This window comes from Saimiri boliviensis, chromosome 3 (genome assembly GCF_048565385.1).
Source record: "Saimiri boliviensis isolate mSaiBol1 chromosome 3, mSaiBol1.pri, whole genome shotgun sequence".
In the NCBI taxonomy this organism is placed as follows: Eukaryota; Metazoa; Chordata; class Mammalia; order Primates; family Cebidae; genus Saimiri; species Saimiri boliviensis.
Window position 1 is genome coordinate 114846809 of NC_133451.1, and position 18740 is coordinate 114865548.

At 40.2% G+C, this 18740-nt stretch overlaps 1 protein-coding gene across 2 annotated transcripts in view; it reads left to right on the forward strand.

Annotated features, from left to right (window-relative positions):
• WWC2 (WW and C2 domain containing 2) overlaps positions 1-18740 on the forward strand; it is a 218696-nt gene that overhangs the window by 181302 nt on the left and 18654 nt on the right. For both annotated transcript variants that reach the window (XM_039468352.2, XM_074396680.1), the window contains 5 exons: positions 174-322; positions 2378-2576; positions 4215-4379; positions 6234-6326; positions 9740-9982. In XM_039468352.2, coding sequence (XP_039324286.1) covers positions 174-322; positions 2378-2576; positions 4215-4379; positions 6234-6326; positions 9740-9982 — 849 coding nt within the window. The remainder of the gene's footprint in view (positions 1-173; positions 323-2377; positions 2577-4214; positions 4380-6233; positions 6327-9739; positions 9983-18740) is intronic.

Below are 18740 nucleotides of genomic sequence, written 5' to 3' on the forward strand. Positions count from 1 at the left end.
CATCTGGGAGGTTTTGCTTGTTTTGGCTTATATTTTATTCAGCTTTCATATTTGTTTTCGGCAGAAGAGTTGGGTCTTCTTTACAGATAGAAGTGTAAATTCCCATCTGTTGAGTTTTTAAATCACTTCTTCAAGTATATGATGTGCATTGCCGTATGCTTTACTTTCTCCAGGATGCAGTGTCAGCCTTACTTGCAAGAACATCAGCTGAGCTATTAGCTGTGGAACAAGAATTAGCACAAGAAGCAGAAGCAGAAGCAGAAGAAGAAGAAGTAGAAGAAGAACCAAGACAAGAAGAGCAAAGGGGTCCAGAAGGAGACTGGTTAAACAGTTATTTCCTTTTGCTATTGGGAACTCAAAGAGGATATGTTTACACGTCTTAGAATGAAACCTTTGTAGGCTCATGTTTTATCCGGAATTATGAAATGCACTGCAGCTTCAGGAAGTAATGCTAGAAAAAGTCTTTCCTTGGTCATTAGACTCAAGAAAGTAATGGCAGTTTGTGGCAGTTTGTGGGCAAAGTTAAGACATTAGCCAGATTCTTTGTTCTTGTTTCAAGTAATTTTAAAACGCTATTTTCTGAGCTTTTTCTTTCTTTCTTTCTTTCTTTTTTTTTTTTTTTTTTTTTTTTGAGAAAGAGTCTCACTCTGTCCTCCAGGCTGGAGTGCAGTGGCTCAGTCTTGCTCACTGTAACCTCTGCCTCCCGGGTTCAAGCGATTCTCCTTCCTCAGCCCCGCAAGTAGCTGGGATTACAGGCACGCGGCACCATGCCCGGCTGAGTTTTTGTATTTTTTAGTAGAGACAGGGTTTTACCGTGTTAGCCAGGATGGTCTCAATCTCCTGACTTCATGATCTGCCTGCCTTGGTTTCCCAAAGTGTTGGGATTACAGGCGTGAGCCACGATGCCTGGCCAAGCTTTTTTTCTTTTTTAAAGTCTAAACTTGATTTTGAAAGATATGGTAGCTTCTTGTAGAGTTGTAGATAAATTTAAAAGTGACTCTCTTTTGCTTTTAACTACCTGGAAGTACAATTTAGGCTCTAGTAAAACAAAGCAAGTGTTTAAAAAATAACTTCTGATTACTCATTTTTTGGTTTGTTACCACTCGTACCTTCTTTTTCTGTGTCCTTCTCTGTATCCATACCCAATCCTTTAAAAAGTGGGGATGGAGGGGAAGTTATTACAGTTTTTGTCCAGATTCATGTATATATAAAGACCTGTCCTTCTTGGATTGCACTTTTTTCTCTTAAAATAAATTTTAGTGACTATTTTACTTTTTAAGTATATATATATATTTTTAATATATGTATTTTATATATATTTTATATATAAAATCATTTGAGTTAATTTATATGGACATTTAGTAGGAAGAACTTCTATTATGATTTTTAAAAATGTAGATATACTTTGTCCTTATCAAAAGTTCTTTATAGTGAATAAAAATCACAGTACTGCAAAACAAATAAATATGAGCGTGATTATAGGGTTCATTATAGTATATTTAAATACTAAGCCTTTCTCATGTATGTGAAATGCAATTTGTTTTACACATAGTTCCAAACAGTACACTTAATATGTAAACAAATGAATTTAATGTTTGGTTCGATGGTTCCCCTTGTGCTCATTTTCATGGCTAGACATTTATTACCTGGTCTGTGCCAGTTTGCATTATGTCACCAACCAGATTAAAGCTGAACATTTAGTTATCAATGGAAAAAATGTTTGCATTAGGAGAACATGAAACTCAACGAAGTATGAGATGTTCTAAACCATCCTAGTAGTCCTGATTTATATATTCTATTTAAGCTGTATTTATATTCTGGAGCACCACTTATAATGCTGCTTCAGCTCATGCCAGGGCTTTTGTTAAAGAAGAGTCTTCTGCTAGTTTAGAAGAAAAACTCCCTTAACATAGGAGTCTCCCTGCTAGACTGTGAGCACACTCAATAAAATGGGTATTTAAAATCCTTATTCTTTATTCAGTCTTAACTGAGAGTAACTCCATTCTGTTACATGATTATTTTACAATAAATGAACAGTGAATACCAAGTTATTTTACAATGAGTGTCAATATTTTTAAATGCTGACATTAAACTCTATATGTGATTTTCAGAATATGTCTATTTTAATATCTAGATATTATGTTAAGTTTCATGAGTTTAACTTTTTAGTACGACGCTGAGGTGATTTTGGTGCAGTTTACTAGAGGGTGAAGTGAGGATTTTATTTTTTATGAGACATTTAGTTAAAAACCCCAGCCAAAGAAATGGCTTGTCTCATTATGTGTGAGTCCCAGGTAACAACTTAGCATGCCCAGGTTGTGTGTTCATAGAGCATGCCTGCCTACCAAAAGTGTGTTTTGTTTTTGTTTTACCATAGGTTGACAATGCTAAGAGAGGCCTCTGATGAAATCGTGGCTGAAAAAGAGGCTGAAGTTAAATTGCCAGAGGACAGTAGCTGTACAGAAGATTTAAGTTCATGCGCTAGTTTGCTTGAGGTGAATGAAGACAGGAAAAGGAAAGAAAACCGCTGTGCCAAAGACCTCAGAAGTCAGCCACCTACTGGAATACCAACGCTGGTGACTATTCCACTGTGCTGTCTTAAAACTGACACTTTACAGGCACCATGTGGACTAGGGAGATGCTTGTTTGTCTCCTTAGGTGTAAATTCCATGTCCAGATTTTGTGCCAAAAGCTGATTACGAAAGACGTGTGGGAATAGGCTCTAAGAAGCATCGTAAATGCTTTAAAGTGGGCCCAAAATATTCTCCACTTGTATTTGGAGAATATGTAAGAGGAGAAATAGTGCTAGCTACTTTAGATCTCTATAAAGATTCTGTGAATATTAAAAAAAAATATTTTCTGAATTCCTTGGAAAACAGCAGGGTGTCTTGTATGAAATTCATATATGTAGTAAGTTTTATTTCCATTTCAAACATTAAGTAAACATTTAAAGTTCATTTGGTTAGGTGGTGCCCTGATTGGAAAGGTGACAGGTGACTTAATTTAGGCACAAGTGCCAACTAAGTTATTAAACAGGTAATTTTGCTAGTTAAGCGAGAGATGTATTGAGACTGTCAACCCCATATGGGGAAAAATATTTTCAAGCTTTGGGAATGTTCACACACTGGGGGATATTGGTAATAGAGTTTAGAAAATTCTAATTAATTAAATAATAAATAAAATTATTCCTGAGGAAATAATATTATGCCCTGACTGAGAACTTTCTTTCACAAAGGAGCAAACTTTCATTAAGAGACAGGTTTAGGGCCGGGCGCGGTGGCTCAAGCCTGTAATCCCAGCACTTTGGGAGGCCGAGGCGGGTGGATCACGAGGTCAAGAGATTGAGACCATCCTGGTCAACATGGTGAAACCCCGTCTCTACTAAAAATACAAAAAATTAGCTGGGCATGGTGGTGCGTGCCTGTAATCCCAGCTACTCAGGAGGCTGAGGCAGGAGAATTGCCTGAACCCAGGAGGCGGAGGTTGCGGTGAGCCGAGATTGCACCATTGCACTCCAGCCTGGGTAACAAGAGCGAAACTCCGTCTCAAAAAAAAAAAAAAAAAAAAAAGAGACTGGTTTAGAATCAAGTTATACCTATAAGATAAAAAAAATAGACATCTGCCTTTGCTTACTGAGTTGTATTTTGAGAAACTTCCATTTTTTCTTAAGTTTTATTTTTGTTACATTTCTAAAGATCCAGTAAAATACAACTCAGCTTCACAACAGTTATGTTTATACATGTATAATTACATATTCTATTTAAACCTACAAGTTTGTGGTATGTTTTATTTTCTTATATTTAATTATCTTTATCATTCTGAAAAAATCTAATCAGAAAGTTGAATAAAGTTTAATGATGATATATACTCAAATAGGATTCTTTTTAGAATCGCTTTAAATCTAAACCTTTATTTTTATGTCCAGCCTTTTGGAGGCAACACCTCTACTTAAGGCTAACCTTGTGGACAGATCACGCTGCCTGTTATGCAGAACTTCCTAAGAACTCAGTAGAAAACCATTCTTGGTAGAAAACTGAAGAGAAGTTTTCCCCAGTACTTCAGAAGTACTACAGTCTGTAATACAAAGCCTTTCTCTTAAGAAAGTGCTCCATGAGTCTCTGTTGTAACATTAGATATTTTTTCTTTCTTAGAAGAAAGGAGCATAATGTTTATAGATCTATCAGCTCCTGACAAATTGCTGACTTCTCTTACAGGTTGATAAAGAGACAAATACTGATGAAGCTGCTAATGACAATATGGCAGTTCGCCCCAAAGACCGCAGTAGCCTGAGCTCTAGACAGCGTCCCTTTGTGAGGAGCAGTGTGATAGTGCGCTCACAAACCTTTTCTCCGGGAGAGCGGAACCAGTACATCTGCAGGGTAAGGTGGCAGTGCTGTGACAAGGCGCTGGGATTGCAGCTTCTTCCCTGCTGCTAGGGACTGGCCTGCAAAGGACATAAGACTGTGCTCTGGGAGTCTTCATGTTACAACTACCAATACTGGAAATGCAATAAAATAGGTGTAGAATATCACACACTTGTGGTCCTTTTGAGTTTGTTTTTCCATCAAATTTATTGTCTCCTTGGTTCTAATGTGGTTTACTTGGCAAGTAAGTGAAGGTTAAGGATTTGAGTGCTAAGTATATTTACGTTGTTTGGACTTCAGTCTGTGTTTAGAAACATAAAGTGGGTTTTTGAGATATATGTAGTCTGTATATTTCTATTCTATATCATATATCCTTCAAACCATGTTAGTCTTATTGAACTGAGAATTGTGAATTGCTTTTTAGAGCAGAAGTCCTCTTTTAATAATGCTTATAAACACTGAATCGCATCCATAGTTCTGTGAAGAAAATTATGAGATTTGCATCAATTTACCAAATTCTACTTCTAGAAGTATTTCTAATTTATATAGTAAGATAGACCTAGTATTATAAACTGGGGTACAAATAGTTTTTAAATTCTATATTTATTCATTCAGTTCAACACATTTTTATTAAGCACCTGCTTGTAAGCACCTTCCTAGATACATGGGATTCATCTAGAAACAAGAGACCCAGAGGCCTGCCATTGCAGAGTTTATATTCCTGTGAATCGGGCCAGACCACAGCAGCAAATATGACGAATAAGCTATGAAGTATCTTGGAAAGGGATCAACGCTGTGGACAACAGTAGTGCAAGGGGGTTGGGATGATATGCAGGCTGCATTTCAGTGAAGATTTGAAGCAGGTGAGACAGTGAGTGTGGGCTACTTGGGCTAAGAGCATTTTAGATAGCACAGACTGTGTCTCAACTCTGACCTTGAGCTCTGTGCTTTGAGACTTTTTTCATTTTGAGACAGAGTCTCACTCTGTTTCCCAGGCTGCAGTGCAGTGACGCAATCTTGGCTCACCACAGCCTCTGCCTCCCCTATTCAAGTGATTCTCCTACACCAGCTTCCCAAGTAGCTGGGACTACAGGCATGTACCACCATGCCTGGCTAATTTTTATATTCTTAGTAGAAATGGTTTCTCTTTGTTAGCCAGGCTAGTCTTGAGCTCCTGACCTTGTGATCTGCCTGCCTTGGCGTCCCAAAGTACTGGGATTACAGGTGTGAGCCACTGTGCCCAGTCTTATGCAGACCTTTCTTTAAAGAAACAAAAATGATCTATTAACAAAAAATACGAAGGATAATTTTATTTCAAGAAATATATAAGTACCTTAAACATAGGATTTTTGATAACTACTACCAAAAGGCAGCTATTGAAATTATTTAAGAGGCCAGGCGTGATCACTCATACTTGTAATCCCAACACTTTGGGAGCCTGAGGAGAGTGGATCGCCTAAGGTCAGAAGTTCGAGACCAGCCTGGCCAACATGGTGAAACCCCATCCCTACTAAAAATACAAAAATTAGCCAGGTGTGATGGCGCACGCCAGTAATCCCAGCTACTAGGGAGGCTGAGGCAAGAGAATTACGTGAACTGGGGTGGTGGAGGTCACAGTGATCCAAGATCATACCACTGCACTCTGGGTGGCAGAGTGAGACTCCATCTAAAAAAAAATTAATTAATTAATTAAGAAAATGAAGTTATTTAAGAAAACATAGAACAGGAAAAACCTTGTTTGAGGGGATTTTCTTAAAGAAATAAACTCTTAACTATCACTACCTGCTTTACTTGGTAGTGTCTCAGTTCCAGACTTCCACTTGTGCTCTGATATGCAGTGATTTTTGTTTTTCAACCTTTTGTTGCCAGTTAAATCGGAGTGACAGTGACAGTTCAACCCTGGCTAAAAAATCACTGTTCGTGAGAAACTCCACTGAACGGCGCAGTTTGAGGGTCAAAAGGGTATGTATTCCCTCAGCCACGTCCCACTATCCCTGGACCAGTCCAAAACTGTGACTTGTACAGCACAAACTCCAGAACCACAGAATGAATGTCAGTGCTCCATGCACTTAGCCTACTGAATGCAGCCACTGGGACACACAGAGACACAGGTGCCATGGCTGCTATGGAGACGGGGGTATGTAGAGCATTTACTCATCATTGGTGCGGAACCTGCGATGGTTAAGGCTGGATATGTAGCTTCACCACCTCTGGAGAAGGGGCCTGCTGAGCATGCAGGGGTATCAAACAATGGAGGAGCACATTTCTGATCACACTGCATACCATGTCCAGGTCTTGAGCCATTATGGGAAGGTGTATAAGACCTGGTACCTTTTCTGAAGGACACACATTCTGGTAAACTGGTTACACACATAGTTTTTGTGACTTGCTTAAACAGGTATCTTTAGAAGGTTAAAACTGATGTGGGTAGGCAACTCAGGTGGCATTTTTCTGGAGGTCATGGGTCATGGGTCTCCACATGAGCTTTAAAGATAAATCAGAGAATAAATGAATTAACAGGTTGGACTGTTCGCGTTAATTCAGAAATTCCTGTTTACTTGCCAACAGCTAGAATACTAAAGGAAAATATTTGCTTACTGCGATCATTTTGGCTTAAAATGTAAATTCTAAATTTATTCATTCAGTTGAACACATTTTTATTAAGCACCTGCTGTAAGCACCAAACTCACTGGTTTGGTGAGTACAGAGCACCAAATGTGCTGGGCTCTGTTGATGGCAAGCTTGCACCCTCAGGAGTCCATGGTCTAGAGGAGGACACAGCACACACGAGACCGTCACAGCTGTGCGAGGTAGGATAGGAGCCCATCTGATTGAGAGAGTCAGAAAAGCTCAATTGGCAGGGTATTGGGGTGGGGGATGGGGTCTTGACACTTGAATAAAATTTCAAAAAGAAAATGGTAGCTTTGGGGCAGAGTGGGGATGTGATAGATACTGGGTGCTGTGGGTACGTGGCGTGAAATGATATGGGAGCAGGGACACACGGGGCATGAGGAGTGTCAGGTTTTGCCAACAGCTTTGGCACTGTGGACAGGAGGATTGAGCGTGAAGGCTGGGAAGGTAAATAGATGCATTGATATCACCAATGTCACTCTGGTCTCATGCCACCATGTGCAGAGTAAGAGATGCCTGGGCAGGCAGCATTGGGCACCCATGGTTTAACTTTCTAGTTACTTGAAAGGCGTACAAGCATATTTCTTTTTTCTAAAGGCAGATGAGATGTGCTTTATTCAGCCTTCATCATTTTCAGGAAATTGTGAGATGTCGATTTTTCAGGTCACCAAACTTTATGCTTTAAAAGCACCACATTTTTATCATCTTGATTGAAAATTCTTCTCAACTCCTTTCTAAGTCGCGTGCCTTCTTAAGCTGTCCATACTTTCAGGGTATAGTTGTACTTTTCAGAGAAAATTAACCAAAAGTGTTTATGAATCAAGTGGAGCTGAGAAACAGTTGGGTTACTGATAAACTTTATTAGGACTACTTGAAACAGACAGGTTTATCATGACACGTGTAGGTTTTACGTGGTTTTTAAAGCAGACAGATACAGTTCGATAGGAACAAGTGGGGAATGGTATTCTGGTTTAGGAGTTACTGCATGAGCAAGGGGTAGAGGTGTATGAGGACAAAAGTATCTGTGAAGATGAGTGAAAGGTTCGCCTGATTAGAAGAGCAAAGCACCAGGCGTAGGAGTGATGAGGTTAGAGGGGTGCCCACTGGCACTGGTGTGCTGCACCCTCCTCATGCTGGCTCACAAGAGCCAATTGTGCACGCCTTTTGCCAGTTAAATCGGAGTGACAGTGACATCACAGCCATAGTTTGGAAATGGTTATGGTAGGAGTATTTACCACATAGAAACTGGCAAACCCTGCAGGTCAATGCTTTCTTCTCTTCCAGAGAGAGCCGGTTATTAAACATCTACCAGCAAACCCTTGTATATGGAGTCCTTAGGCTCTGTGGGCATGACAGCTAGGAAAGATTTCTGATTCTGAAAAATAAGTAATACAGTCAAAGAGAATGTGTGTTTAGATGATTCTCAGTGTGTAATGCATTTGGAGAGAGGGTAGAGGTTGAATAAAGGGAACCTAATAATAAGAATGTGACAGAAGCCTAGCATTGAAATTTTTAGAGACCGTGCGATATGTGCCAGACGTGGGGGAAGAATAGGACACAGTAAGAGCTATTCTGACTTGGGCTAAGACTCTGAAATCAGAATAGGGATAGACAGGGCCTCTCCCTTCCATCTGGCCTGAGCACTACCATTATTTCAGATCTTCAAACTAGAGTACTTGTGGAATTTGAGTCCCTCCTTACTCATATCAAATACTACCAGTTCTTACTAAGGATCATTTATTTTGCATTCAGACTGCCAGTAACCTAGACAAGAAATACCTCCTTGTTTCCCTCTGCTGGTACAGTGTCACCTCTCACCCAGCCTTGCTTAAAATCTCTTCCTCAAGGGAATGTGCCCTGACCCTGAGTGATCTGTCACCTTCCCTGACATCCTGTGCACTCCTGACCTCGCTCAGAGCTTCCTGTTGCTTAAGGTCTCGTGTCATTCTGCAGTTGAAATCTTCAAGGGCAGAGATTCTATCTTCTCTTCCTAGTAGTTTGCCTGCACAGCCCCAGCAGACATTTATTTTGTATACGTTCGATAATTATTGTTTGATGAATGGGTATGATTGGCCCTAGGAAGAGCCATCGTGATTCAGTGGTGAAAGTAAGTAGCACACAATGGGAAATCAAGGAAGGCAACTCAATCTAAGCATTTTGATTAGAGGAGAGAGTCAAAACTTAGCAACATTGACCAGCTGTATTCTGGCCGACTCATGGAAATGGGAGAGTTATGTGTCCTAAAATGGAGGAAACAGAAGTGTCTTACAATGTATTTATTTATCACACAAGGCAGGCTTCATGCAATGAATTGGTCAGGCCCAGTAAGCCAGGCTGTACTGTGGTAACAACTTAAAAAACTTCTGTGGTATAAAACAATGAAGGTTTATTTCTTGCCTAGCTACTGGTTCACTGCAGGTTGGCAGGAGGCCCTGCTTCATGTTATCTCACTCAGGGCCCATGCCAATGGAGCCTCCCTCTGTGGTTCTTTGCTCTCCCTCTAGCAGCGGACAGAAACATGCACCTCTCACACTGGCCTTGACAGGCTCCTGCTGGAAGTAAGGCACATCCCTCCCACTCTCCTGCCATGGCCAGAGCAAGTTGCTCCTGCCACTTAGGCAGCTCAGGCCCTGGCTTCTGGGGCGCAAGGAAGCACCATCCATCGTGCGCCAGGAAGGAGGGGAAGCGGAGTAACCGCTGCCTGTATAACCAGGGTGTTCGACGTTCTGTTTCTCACTATCCAGACGGTTTGCCAGTCAGTCCTTAGAAGAACAGCACAAGAGTGCCCAGTGCGGACATCTCTAGATTTGGAACTGGACCTTCAGGCATCTCTGACCCGGCAGAGCCGCCTCAATGATGAGCTACAGGCGCTCAGGGACTTGCGGCAGAAGCTGGAGGAACTGAAAGCTCAGGGAGAGACTGACCTTCCACCTGGCGTGCTGGAGGACGAGAGGTTCCAGAAGCTTTTGAAGCAAGCTGAGAAGCAGGTACACAGCTCAGGGTCTGTCATCTCGGAGGGGCTTACATCTTTTTTAAAGCTTGCCATGTAGCAGGTACCCAACTTACCTTTCTGTCTTGTGCGTAAGTCTTTAGATGTTTTACTACACCTTGAAACACATTTTTCTCCTCTGTTAATGGCCCTTCTTTTTTTTCCAAACTAGAAATGTTGAAGGAATAAGGAAGCTGGGAAAGTGGGTGTGGCCAGTGGGGAAATGAGAAATGGTCATAATTTTCTGGATTTCTCTCCATCTCAACATAGGACTTGGCAAATAAATCAGTATAACTTTTAGCATAAGTGAGACATTTTGTTTCGATTTTTCTATGGATATCTCTTTAAGGTTTACTAATCACATCAATTGTGAAATACATTGCTAATTTTCATGCTCCTAAATTTTCACTTTCATTCTTATCTTAAAGAAAAAGTATACTTCGCTATTGACTTTCTCTCTTACCTTTCACCCTACAAATAACTATACCAAATAAAGGTGAAATCACTGATTTAAAAATAGAGTATTTTTAAAGAAACTGTTTCCATTATTTTGCTACCTATATATTACTGACATTTTCAAGAATCTGCATACATATGAAATTGATTTACTTTCTCAAGAGGAGAATTTATATTTTGATTTCGGAGTGTGTATTCATATCCATGTAGTAGCAAATAGAATTTTCCATATAACTGAAATACTAATATTACAAATACCAAAACATTGTTTTCTTTCAGTTCCTTTGGATGGGAATGTAAGATAGATTAGATAGTTCCCTGAAACTAACAGAAAATGTTGTCTGTGATATAAACTGCTCTTTTTGGCCGAGAGTTGTTATTTGATCATGTACTATATAGTACCATCAGGAAAGTTTGATTCATTCAGCTAACTGGAACTACTCATCCTAGATGGAACTCAGAAACTGAATGAATTTCAAGAATCAAACTGACATCAGTAATCTTTAAAGAAAATTTAAGCAACAAAATGTATTACATTTCTGTATAATATCCCACCTGATAGAAGGAAACCTTCACGTGCAGTTGGACCTCAGTGTTTGCTCAATCTGGAGTTGAATGGTAGGCCTTACATTTGCCACTGCAGTGAATATCAGATAATTAGACATTGCCCTGGTTTCATGAAGGAGATGCTCCAGACACACCAGGTCCATGAGAGTAGTGCTTCCTGGGGAGGTCAGGAGAGGTTTCATGGAGGAGGTGACACTTGAACTGGCTTTTAAAGTGAGCAGTGGAGGCCAGGCATGGTGGTTTGTGCCTTTGGAGATCAAGGCGGGTGGATCATGAGGTCAGGAGATCGACACTATCCTGGCTAACATGGTGAAACCCCATCTCTACTAAAAATACAAAAAATTAGCTGGACGTAGGACAGCTACTTGGGAGTCTGAGGCAGGAGAATCGCTTGAACCCAGGAGGCAGAGGTTGCAGTGAGCCGCTGTTGTGCCACTGCACTCCAGCCTGGGTAACAGAACAAGACACCATCTCAAAAAAAAAAAAAAAAAAGCAAGGTGAGCAGTGGAGCTTCATAGGGTTGAGAAGCCCAGGACTCTCCATTAGTAAAGGTCCAGCAGGTGGCAGGTAGTCTTACGAAATGGAAGACTGAATGACAAGCAGAAATTACTTGCTCTTGTGTTCGCAACCTCTGTAACCATCATTTTTACTCTCTTGAGTTCTTAACTCAATATTAGCAGTAATTTCAAACTCTTGGTTGACTTTGACCTACTTTAATGTCATGGAGAAGCATTGCAATCTTTGACTCTTGCAGGTCAAAGCATTCCGAAGCTGAATTGGAGTTTTACAACTATAGATATAAACAAAACTTTGTATCTTTGGGTCTTTGGTTGGTTGTTCACTTCTAGTGTGTCATGATATGAAATCCCAAATCTCTAGATGTCAGTTATTACTAAAACTATCGGACTTAATTTTTTTTTTTACTTAATATCATAATGCTAAGGTTCATCCATAAATTGCTTCTTACTGCATTTCATTTTTTTTGACTGCTATCCACTCTCCATTGTGTAGAGAGAAGTTCAGTAAAGCAAAAAGTTCTTTAAAAAAATGAAGGAAAACCAGAAAGCTCTGGCAAAATTAATGAAGAGAATATACAAATAAAGAACATTATAAAAGTAATCAGGGACAGGACTACAGGTAAATCTGAGATTTACAAAATAATTACAGCTGAGGTGGGAGAATCACTTGAGCTCAGGCATTGGAGACCAGCCTGGGCAACATAGGGAGACCTCATCTGTACAAAAAAAGTAAATAAAAATAAAAAATTCACTAGGCATGGTGGCATGCACCTATAGTCCCAACTACTTGGAAGGGTGAGGTGGAAGGATCACTTTAGCCCAGGAGGTAGAGGCTGCAGTGAGCTGTGATTGCGCCACTGCACGGCAGCATAGGTGACAGAGCGAGAACCTGTCAATCAGTATTGAAAAATTAAAAAATAAATACATAATAAATGCATTCTCTCTCTCTCTCTCTCTCTCTCTCTTTTTCTCTCTCTTTCTGTGTGTGTGTCTCTCTCTCTCTCTCTCTTTCCCCCCTCTCCCTCTCCCTCTCCCTCCCTCCCTCCCACCTCCCCCCACACCCTCCAGTGCTTTGGGAGGTCAGAGTGGGAGGACAACTTGAGGCCAAGAGTTTGAGACCAGCTGAGTGACATATCAAGATCCCATCTCTATGAAAAAAAAAATTTTTTTAGGTTAGCTGAGCATGGTGGCACATACGTATATAGTATTGGCTGTTCTGATGGCTGAGGCAAGAAGATCACCTGAGAGTCCCCAGAGGTTTGAGGTTGAAGTGAGCTATGATCACCCACTGCACTTCAGCCTGCATGGCAGGAAAACATAATTGAATACTCTAAGAAATATATGCCCACAATTTGGATATATATCTAGGAAAATATGCTAGAATGGATGTTTGGAAAGAATAAAAAGGATAGAAAATTCTATAACTCTTAAAAATGCGGAGCTGTGATTAAAACTCTACCCACAAAGAAGATATAAGTTCTGGATGCTTTATAGGCATTTTCCACCACACTTTCAAAGAACAGATTATCTCAATTTTATACAAACTCTTCCAGACACTAGAAAAAGAAAACACTTCCACACCTAATTTTATGCAATCAGCATTCCTAATACCAACACTAGACAAAGATACTATCAGAAGGAAAATCACAAGCCAGCCCAGTTTCATTTATGAATGTAGATGCAAGAATTCTGACTAAAAAGTATTAATAAATAGATTCCAACACTGTATTAAAAAGATAATGCTTGTTGACCATGTCGAATTGTACAAAGGTTTTGTTTTGTTTTGGTTTTTGAGATGGTATCTCTCTCTGTTTCCCAGGCTGGAGTGCAGTGGCATGATCTCAGCTCACCACAACCTCCACCTCCCAGGTTCAAGCCATTCTCCTGTCTCAGCTTCCTGAGTAGCTGGGGCTACAGGTTTGCTCCCCCACACCCAGCTAATTTTTGTATTTTTAGTAAAGACAGGGTTTCACCATGATGGCCAGGCTGGTCTCAAATTTCTGACTTCAGGTGATCCACCCACCTCAGCCTCCCAAAGTACTGGGATTATAGGCATGAGCCACTGTGCCTGGCAAGTTTTTTTAATATTAGAAAACAATGTATTAAAAAAATACATGTTGACCATGTCGAAATGTCTAAGGATATTTTTAATACTAGAGAAACCTGTTAATATAATTCATTACTTTTAACAGATTAAAGAGAAAAACCATTTGGTCAACTCAATAGATGAAGAAAAATATTGAGAAAAGTCATTGTTCCTTCATGTTTAAAAATCCCAGTAAGTTAGAGACAGGAACTTCCTCAACTTGATAAAGAATAACTTAAAAGTAAATGTCATCATAAATAGATAAACATTAGAATCATTTTCTTTAAAATCAAACACAAGACATTCAACATTGTTCAACATTGTATTAGGAGTTCCTAAACAGTAACATAAGGCAAAAAAAAAAAAAAAAAAAGGGGAAAAGTAGAAACAGAAAGATTGGAAAGAAATAAAGCTGCCACTATCTACAGGAGACGTTGCATACATTAAAAAATGTGTAATTTATTACAAATAGTAAGAGTTTCGCAAGATGGGTGAATAGAAAGATACCTAAACGGGTGAATAGAAAGATACCTAAAAGGATGAATAGAAGGATACCTAAAAGTCTGTTGCGTTTCTTTACACCAACCAGAAACACCTACAACATTTAAGTAAGAAAATTGTAACAGTATCAATATCAAATATCAAGAAGTACATTTAACAAAAATAAACAGTGCGTTATAAAGAAAATTAGAAAACCTAGTGAGAAGAAATGTAAACGCAAATTCATAGAGAATTTATTACATTCATGTAGAGCAGGGGTCAGTAAGCTTTCCCTATAAATGACCATATATTAAGTATTATATCAAATATCACACTATAATATAATGTAATTATAATTAAATACTAATTACATTAAATATTCTAGGCTCTCTGGCCTGTATGTTCCCTGTTGCTACTATTCAGCACTGCCATAGATAAAATGTAAATAAATGATGTATTTGCATTCCAGTAAAACTTTATTTACAAAAGCAGATGGCAGGCCATAGTTTACCAACTGCTGATCTAGAGGAAAAATTAATAATGTGAAGATGGCCAATTCTTTCTAAAATGTACCATAGAGTCAATGTAATTCCAAGCAGAATATCACATGGCTTTTCATGGATATTGATGCAGTTAATGAAAAAGTAAAGTCAAACAATCACCAGGGTACTTTGGAAAAGAATAACAAGAAGAGGGACTTGCCGTACAAGAAATCAGGATTTATTAAACTGCTAAAATAGCAGGAATTTGTGGAGGAATTAAGAGATCGATCATGGCATGAATACAGAGCTCAGAAACAGACATATCTGTATGGAATGTCGGTTTGTGATGTGGATGGTATCTGTGTGGAGCATTGATGTGTGATGCCTAAGTAATAGGGGAGCCAGGAAGGTTTCTAAAGTGTTCTCTGGAAAGACAGTGTGGCAGTAGTATATGTGACCATGGCTAAAGCCAGAGGCTCCTTCCCATCCCAGTCCCCAGTGTCAGCCTTTTTCCCATGAGAGAAAGTCAGAGAATTTGGCAGATCCAAGCAGTATGTGTAATACCGATTGAAAAAGAAGATTAAGACCTTCTTTTAAAAGTAAAAGTATCATAAATACTGTTTTCCTGAGTGTTATTTTTTAATTATCTTTCATTGTAAATCTGCTAAGATTTTTACTGTTGTTGATGGATGATTCAAGGTTTGGGGGCTGATAGGGTGACCTTTGTTTTCTTTCCACATTAAAGCAATCTTTGGATTTGCTCTAAGTAAAGTCAAAGTAAGTCGAAGGAGTCTAGAACCCAGCAACCCAAGGAAATCATCAGGGCAGACAATGGCTCAGAGTCTCTTAAAACTGGCGTCAAGTAAGACTTGATGTTTGAGACACACACTTTCATTTTAATGATTTGTCCTTTAATGAGCCAGTCAAGAATGTGTGTGTGTTTTCAGCTGAAAAAAAAAATTCAGGAGTTTCTTGGGAAACTTCAGCAGACATATTTTTGTAAAAACACAAACACCTCCTAATGTAAATCCTTCCTCTTGAACTCCTATGCTGCCTTCAGACGAGAGTGTAAACTCCCCAGGGAAGCAATGAGGCTACTTTTGCTTCTTTGGTATTACAGTGCCTTAGTAGATGTTCCATCCAACCTTGGCAGAAATCTCCTTTGCCTCATTTGGGCTGCTCATCTTGTTGACCAGCCATGATTTGAGTTTTGCGTGCTTGCCTCCTGCTTGCCACTAGACTAGTGGTTGAATACACTGACTTATTGGTGAATAAATCAGTACAGCCTGTAAAGCATGATGAGAATCTGATTGGTAGGCTCTATCAGTGGCCCTAGTATAGTTTGGCCATGTGAGGGCCCCCACCCTGTCCTGAGGGAGCCCTTGGTCCAACTGTGCCTTGGTGGCCCTGAGACCAAGTTTAAGGAATATCATGGTCTAGGGACATTACCAGATCAAATCAATATTTATTAAAGACTTTTGAAATTGACCATCAACTCTTTTGACAGACGTTCTGAAACAGTTTTCTGCCATTTTGTTCCCAGCATCTCACACAATATTCACAGCCATGATCTAGGAAAATAATGACAGTGGGAGGGGAAAAGTGTCCAATTCATTCTTCCCAGGGTGCTGAGATCCCTGACACCCCTTGTTTGTTTGTTTTCATCCCTATCATGCCAACCTATCAGTCTCTTCTTAATAACAGAAATAATGATAGGAATGTGAGGCATGTTTCTCACACATAATATAAGGTTGAACTAAATTACCTTCTAAGTGACCTGTTTGGGGACTGTCATCTCTGTCATTCATTGCAACCATGGTGGTATTTTTCACTTACATCTCCTAATTGTTAGCATTTAGTTATTCCTATTGCAGGGCACCACCTAAAAATAATGCTGGCTAACATACCTGACTGGTGCTGTCACTTCCTGGGCCTGCCTCAGAGCCAGCATCTTCGTAAAGGTGCTGCCATAGCTGTGTGAGGGTTTTGATTCTTTAAAATGTCAACACAACCCGACATGCTTGCATACAAAGCCGAGTGAAGTTGGCCTTACCAGTAGAGGTAACATTAATGCTATGTTGGATGTATTTTGCTCACAAAACAGGTTTTCTGTTACCCATGTGGCAGTATACTCTTAGATGTGTAAAAACTGGTCACTTTAGCTCAGAACTGCCCAGGAATAATTCAGAGATCATAGAACTGTCCAATTTGGATCAAGAGTGCAAAGATTCGAGAGGGTCAGAATCTCCTTTGTCTTGCCCAGTAAAGGATACAAGCAAGCCCTGTTCCAACTGGAAACTGTCTGAAAAAGAGTGACACTTGAGAACTCTGCTTTGTAAAGTAGTGCTTTATTTTACATTAATTTACAGTGGTTTAGTCACTAAATGATACCTGTGCATTATTCTGGCCTCATAATAAGTTTCTGTTAATGATTAGAATCATGTTTAGATAGGTTGCACTGATGATTTTGCTTAGAAATTATTTCTTAATAGAAGATTTCTTTTTGAGACAGGATCTCTCTCTGTTACCCAGGCTGGAATGCCCTGGTGTGACCACCACTCACGACAGCTTCGACCTAGGTTCAAGCAGTCCTTCCACCTCAGTTTCCTGAGTAGCTGGGACCACAGGCACACACCACCAGACTCAACTTTTTTTTCTTTTTTTGAATAGAAACGGGGTTCCACTATATTTCCCAGGCTGGTCTTGAACACCTGGGCTCAAGCAACTCTCCCTCCTCAGCCTCCCAAAGTGCTTGGATTACAGGTGTGAGCCACCATACCCAGCCTAGAGGATTTATGATCTTTATTATCTGATGAACCAGCACTTAGTTGGTTTTAAAATTAGTTTGCATACCAAGATAATAAGGGAAAAGAAGATCCCAAGGAGCTTTCTCTTGTGATTATGGCAGAGCCTGAGATAAACACTTTTTTTTTTGACATGAAGTTTCACTCTTGTCACCCAGGCTGAAGTGCAGTAGCACAATCTCAGCTCACTGCAACCTCTGCCTCCCAGGGCCAAGCAACTCTCCTGTCTCAGCCTCCCGAGTAGCTGGGACCACAGGCGTGCATCACCAGACCTGGCTAATTTTTATATTTTTAGTAGAGACGGAGTTTCATCATGGATAGGCTGGTCTTGAACTCCTGAACTCAGGTGGTCCGCCCATCTTGACCTCCCAAAGTGCTGGGATTACAGGTATGAGCCACCACGCCCAGCCTGGGATAAACATTTCTGTTTTACTGCTTCACTAAGAGGATGTAGCCCAGAGGAGCTGAGGAGAGACAAGGGAGGAGATGGCTGCTAGTGTGCTGCCTGCTTGCTCCCCTAGGACCAGTGCCCAAAGGCCCTGCTAACCCCATCTCATAGTCATCCCTCATAGGAGAAATAAGGAAGAATTGTTCTACCCATGTGAACATATGGGTGCCAGACAATCTCATGGCACACGTTGGATTCAACAGAAAGGCCATGGCAGGGACTAGGGGAGACACTAGTTGTACCTTCATGAAGTCCACCAGACCCCGCAGAGAGCTGATGACTGCAAGAGCATTGGGAAAAGTCAGGAAGATTTGAACTGATGTGTTAGAGGTCTCTGATTCAGAATGAGAATGTGTGTTTGCTAGTTCTTGCCAAGAACATTTCAGCCTAACAAAATTTGAAGATAACACCTAAAAAATTAAGGGCTAGTAAAAGGTTATAGTCTTAATAATTTTATTGAGCTTTCTCCATACCATTGCTATTGTTTTTCTAGATCACTACTGTGAACCATGAGGATGCTGTTAATAGTTCAGTATAAAACACATTTGTCAGAGGAGTTGAAGCTTATATTCTAAATCCTGCCTTTTTATATACAAGATAGGGCCAGAACTCTTCAGCTAGCCTGATGATAGAGCCATTGGTATACACTGGAGGTCCCTGTTTAGGGTCCAAGTGAAGAGAGAAAGACTAACAGAAAGGCCAGGAGACCTGTGAGTGCCTGTGGTGTCAGTCACATCTTCTTAGATGTTGCTGTGGCTTCCCTTTCTCCTGAGCTCCCGACCTTAGGTGATCCACCCACCTTGGCCTCCAAAGTGCTTGGATTACAGGCGTGAGCCACCATGCCTGGCCTGGCTTCACTTTCTCATTATCATTCCCCATTGCTTTCCTTCACAACTCCTTTCTTTTTCCCCTCAA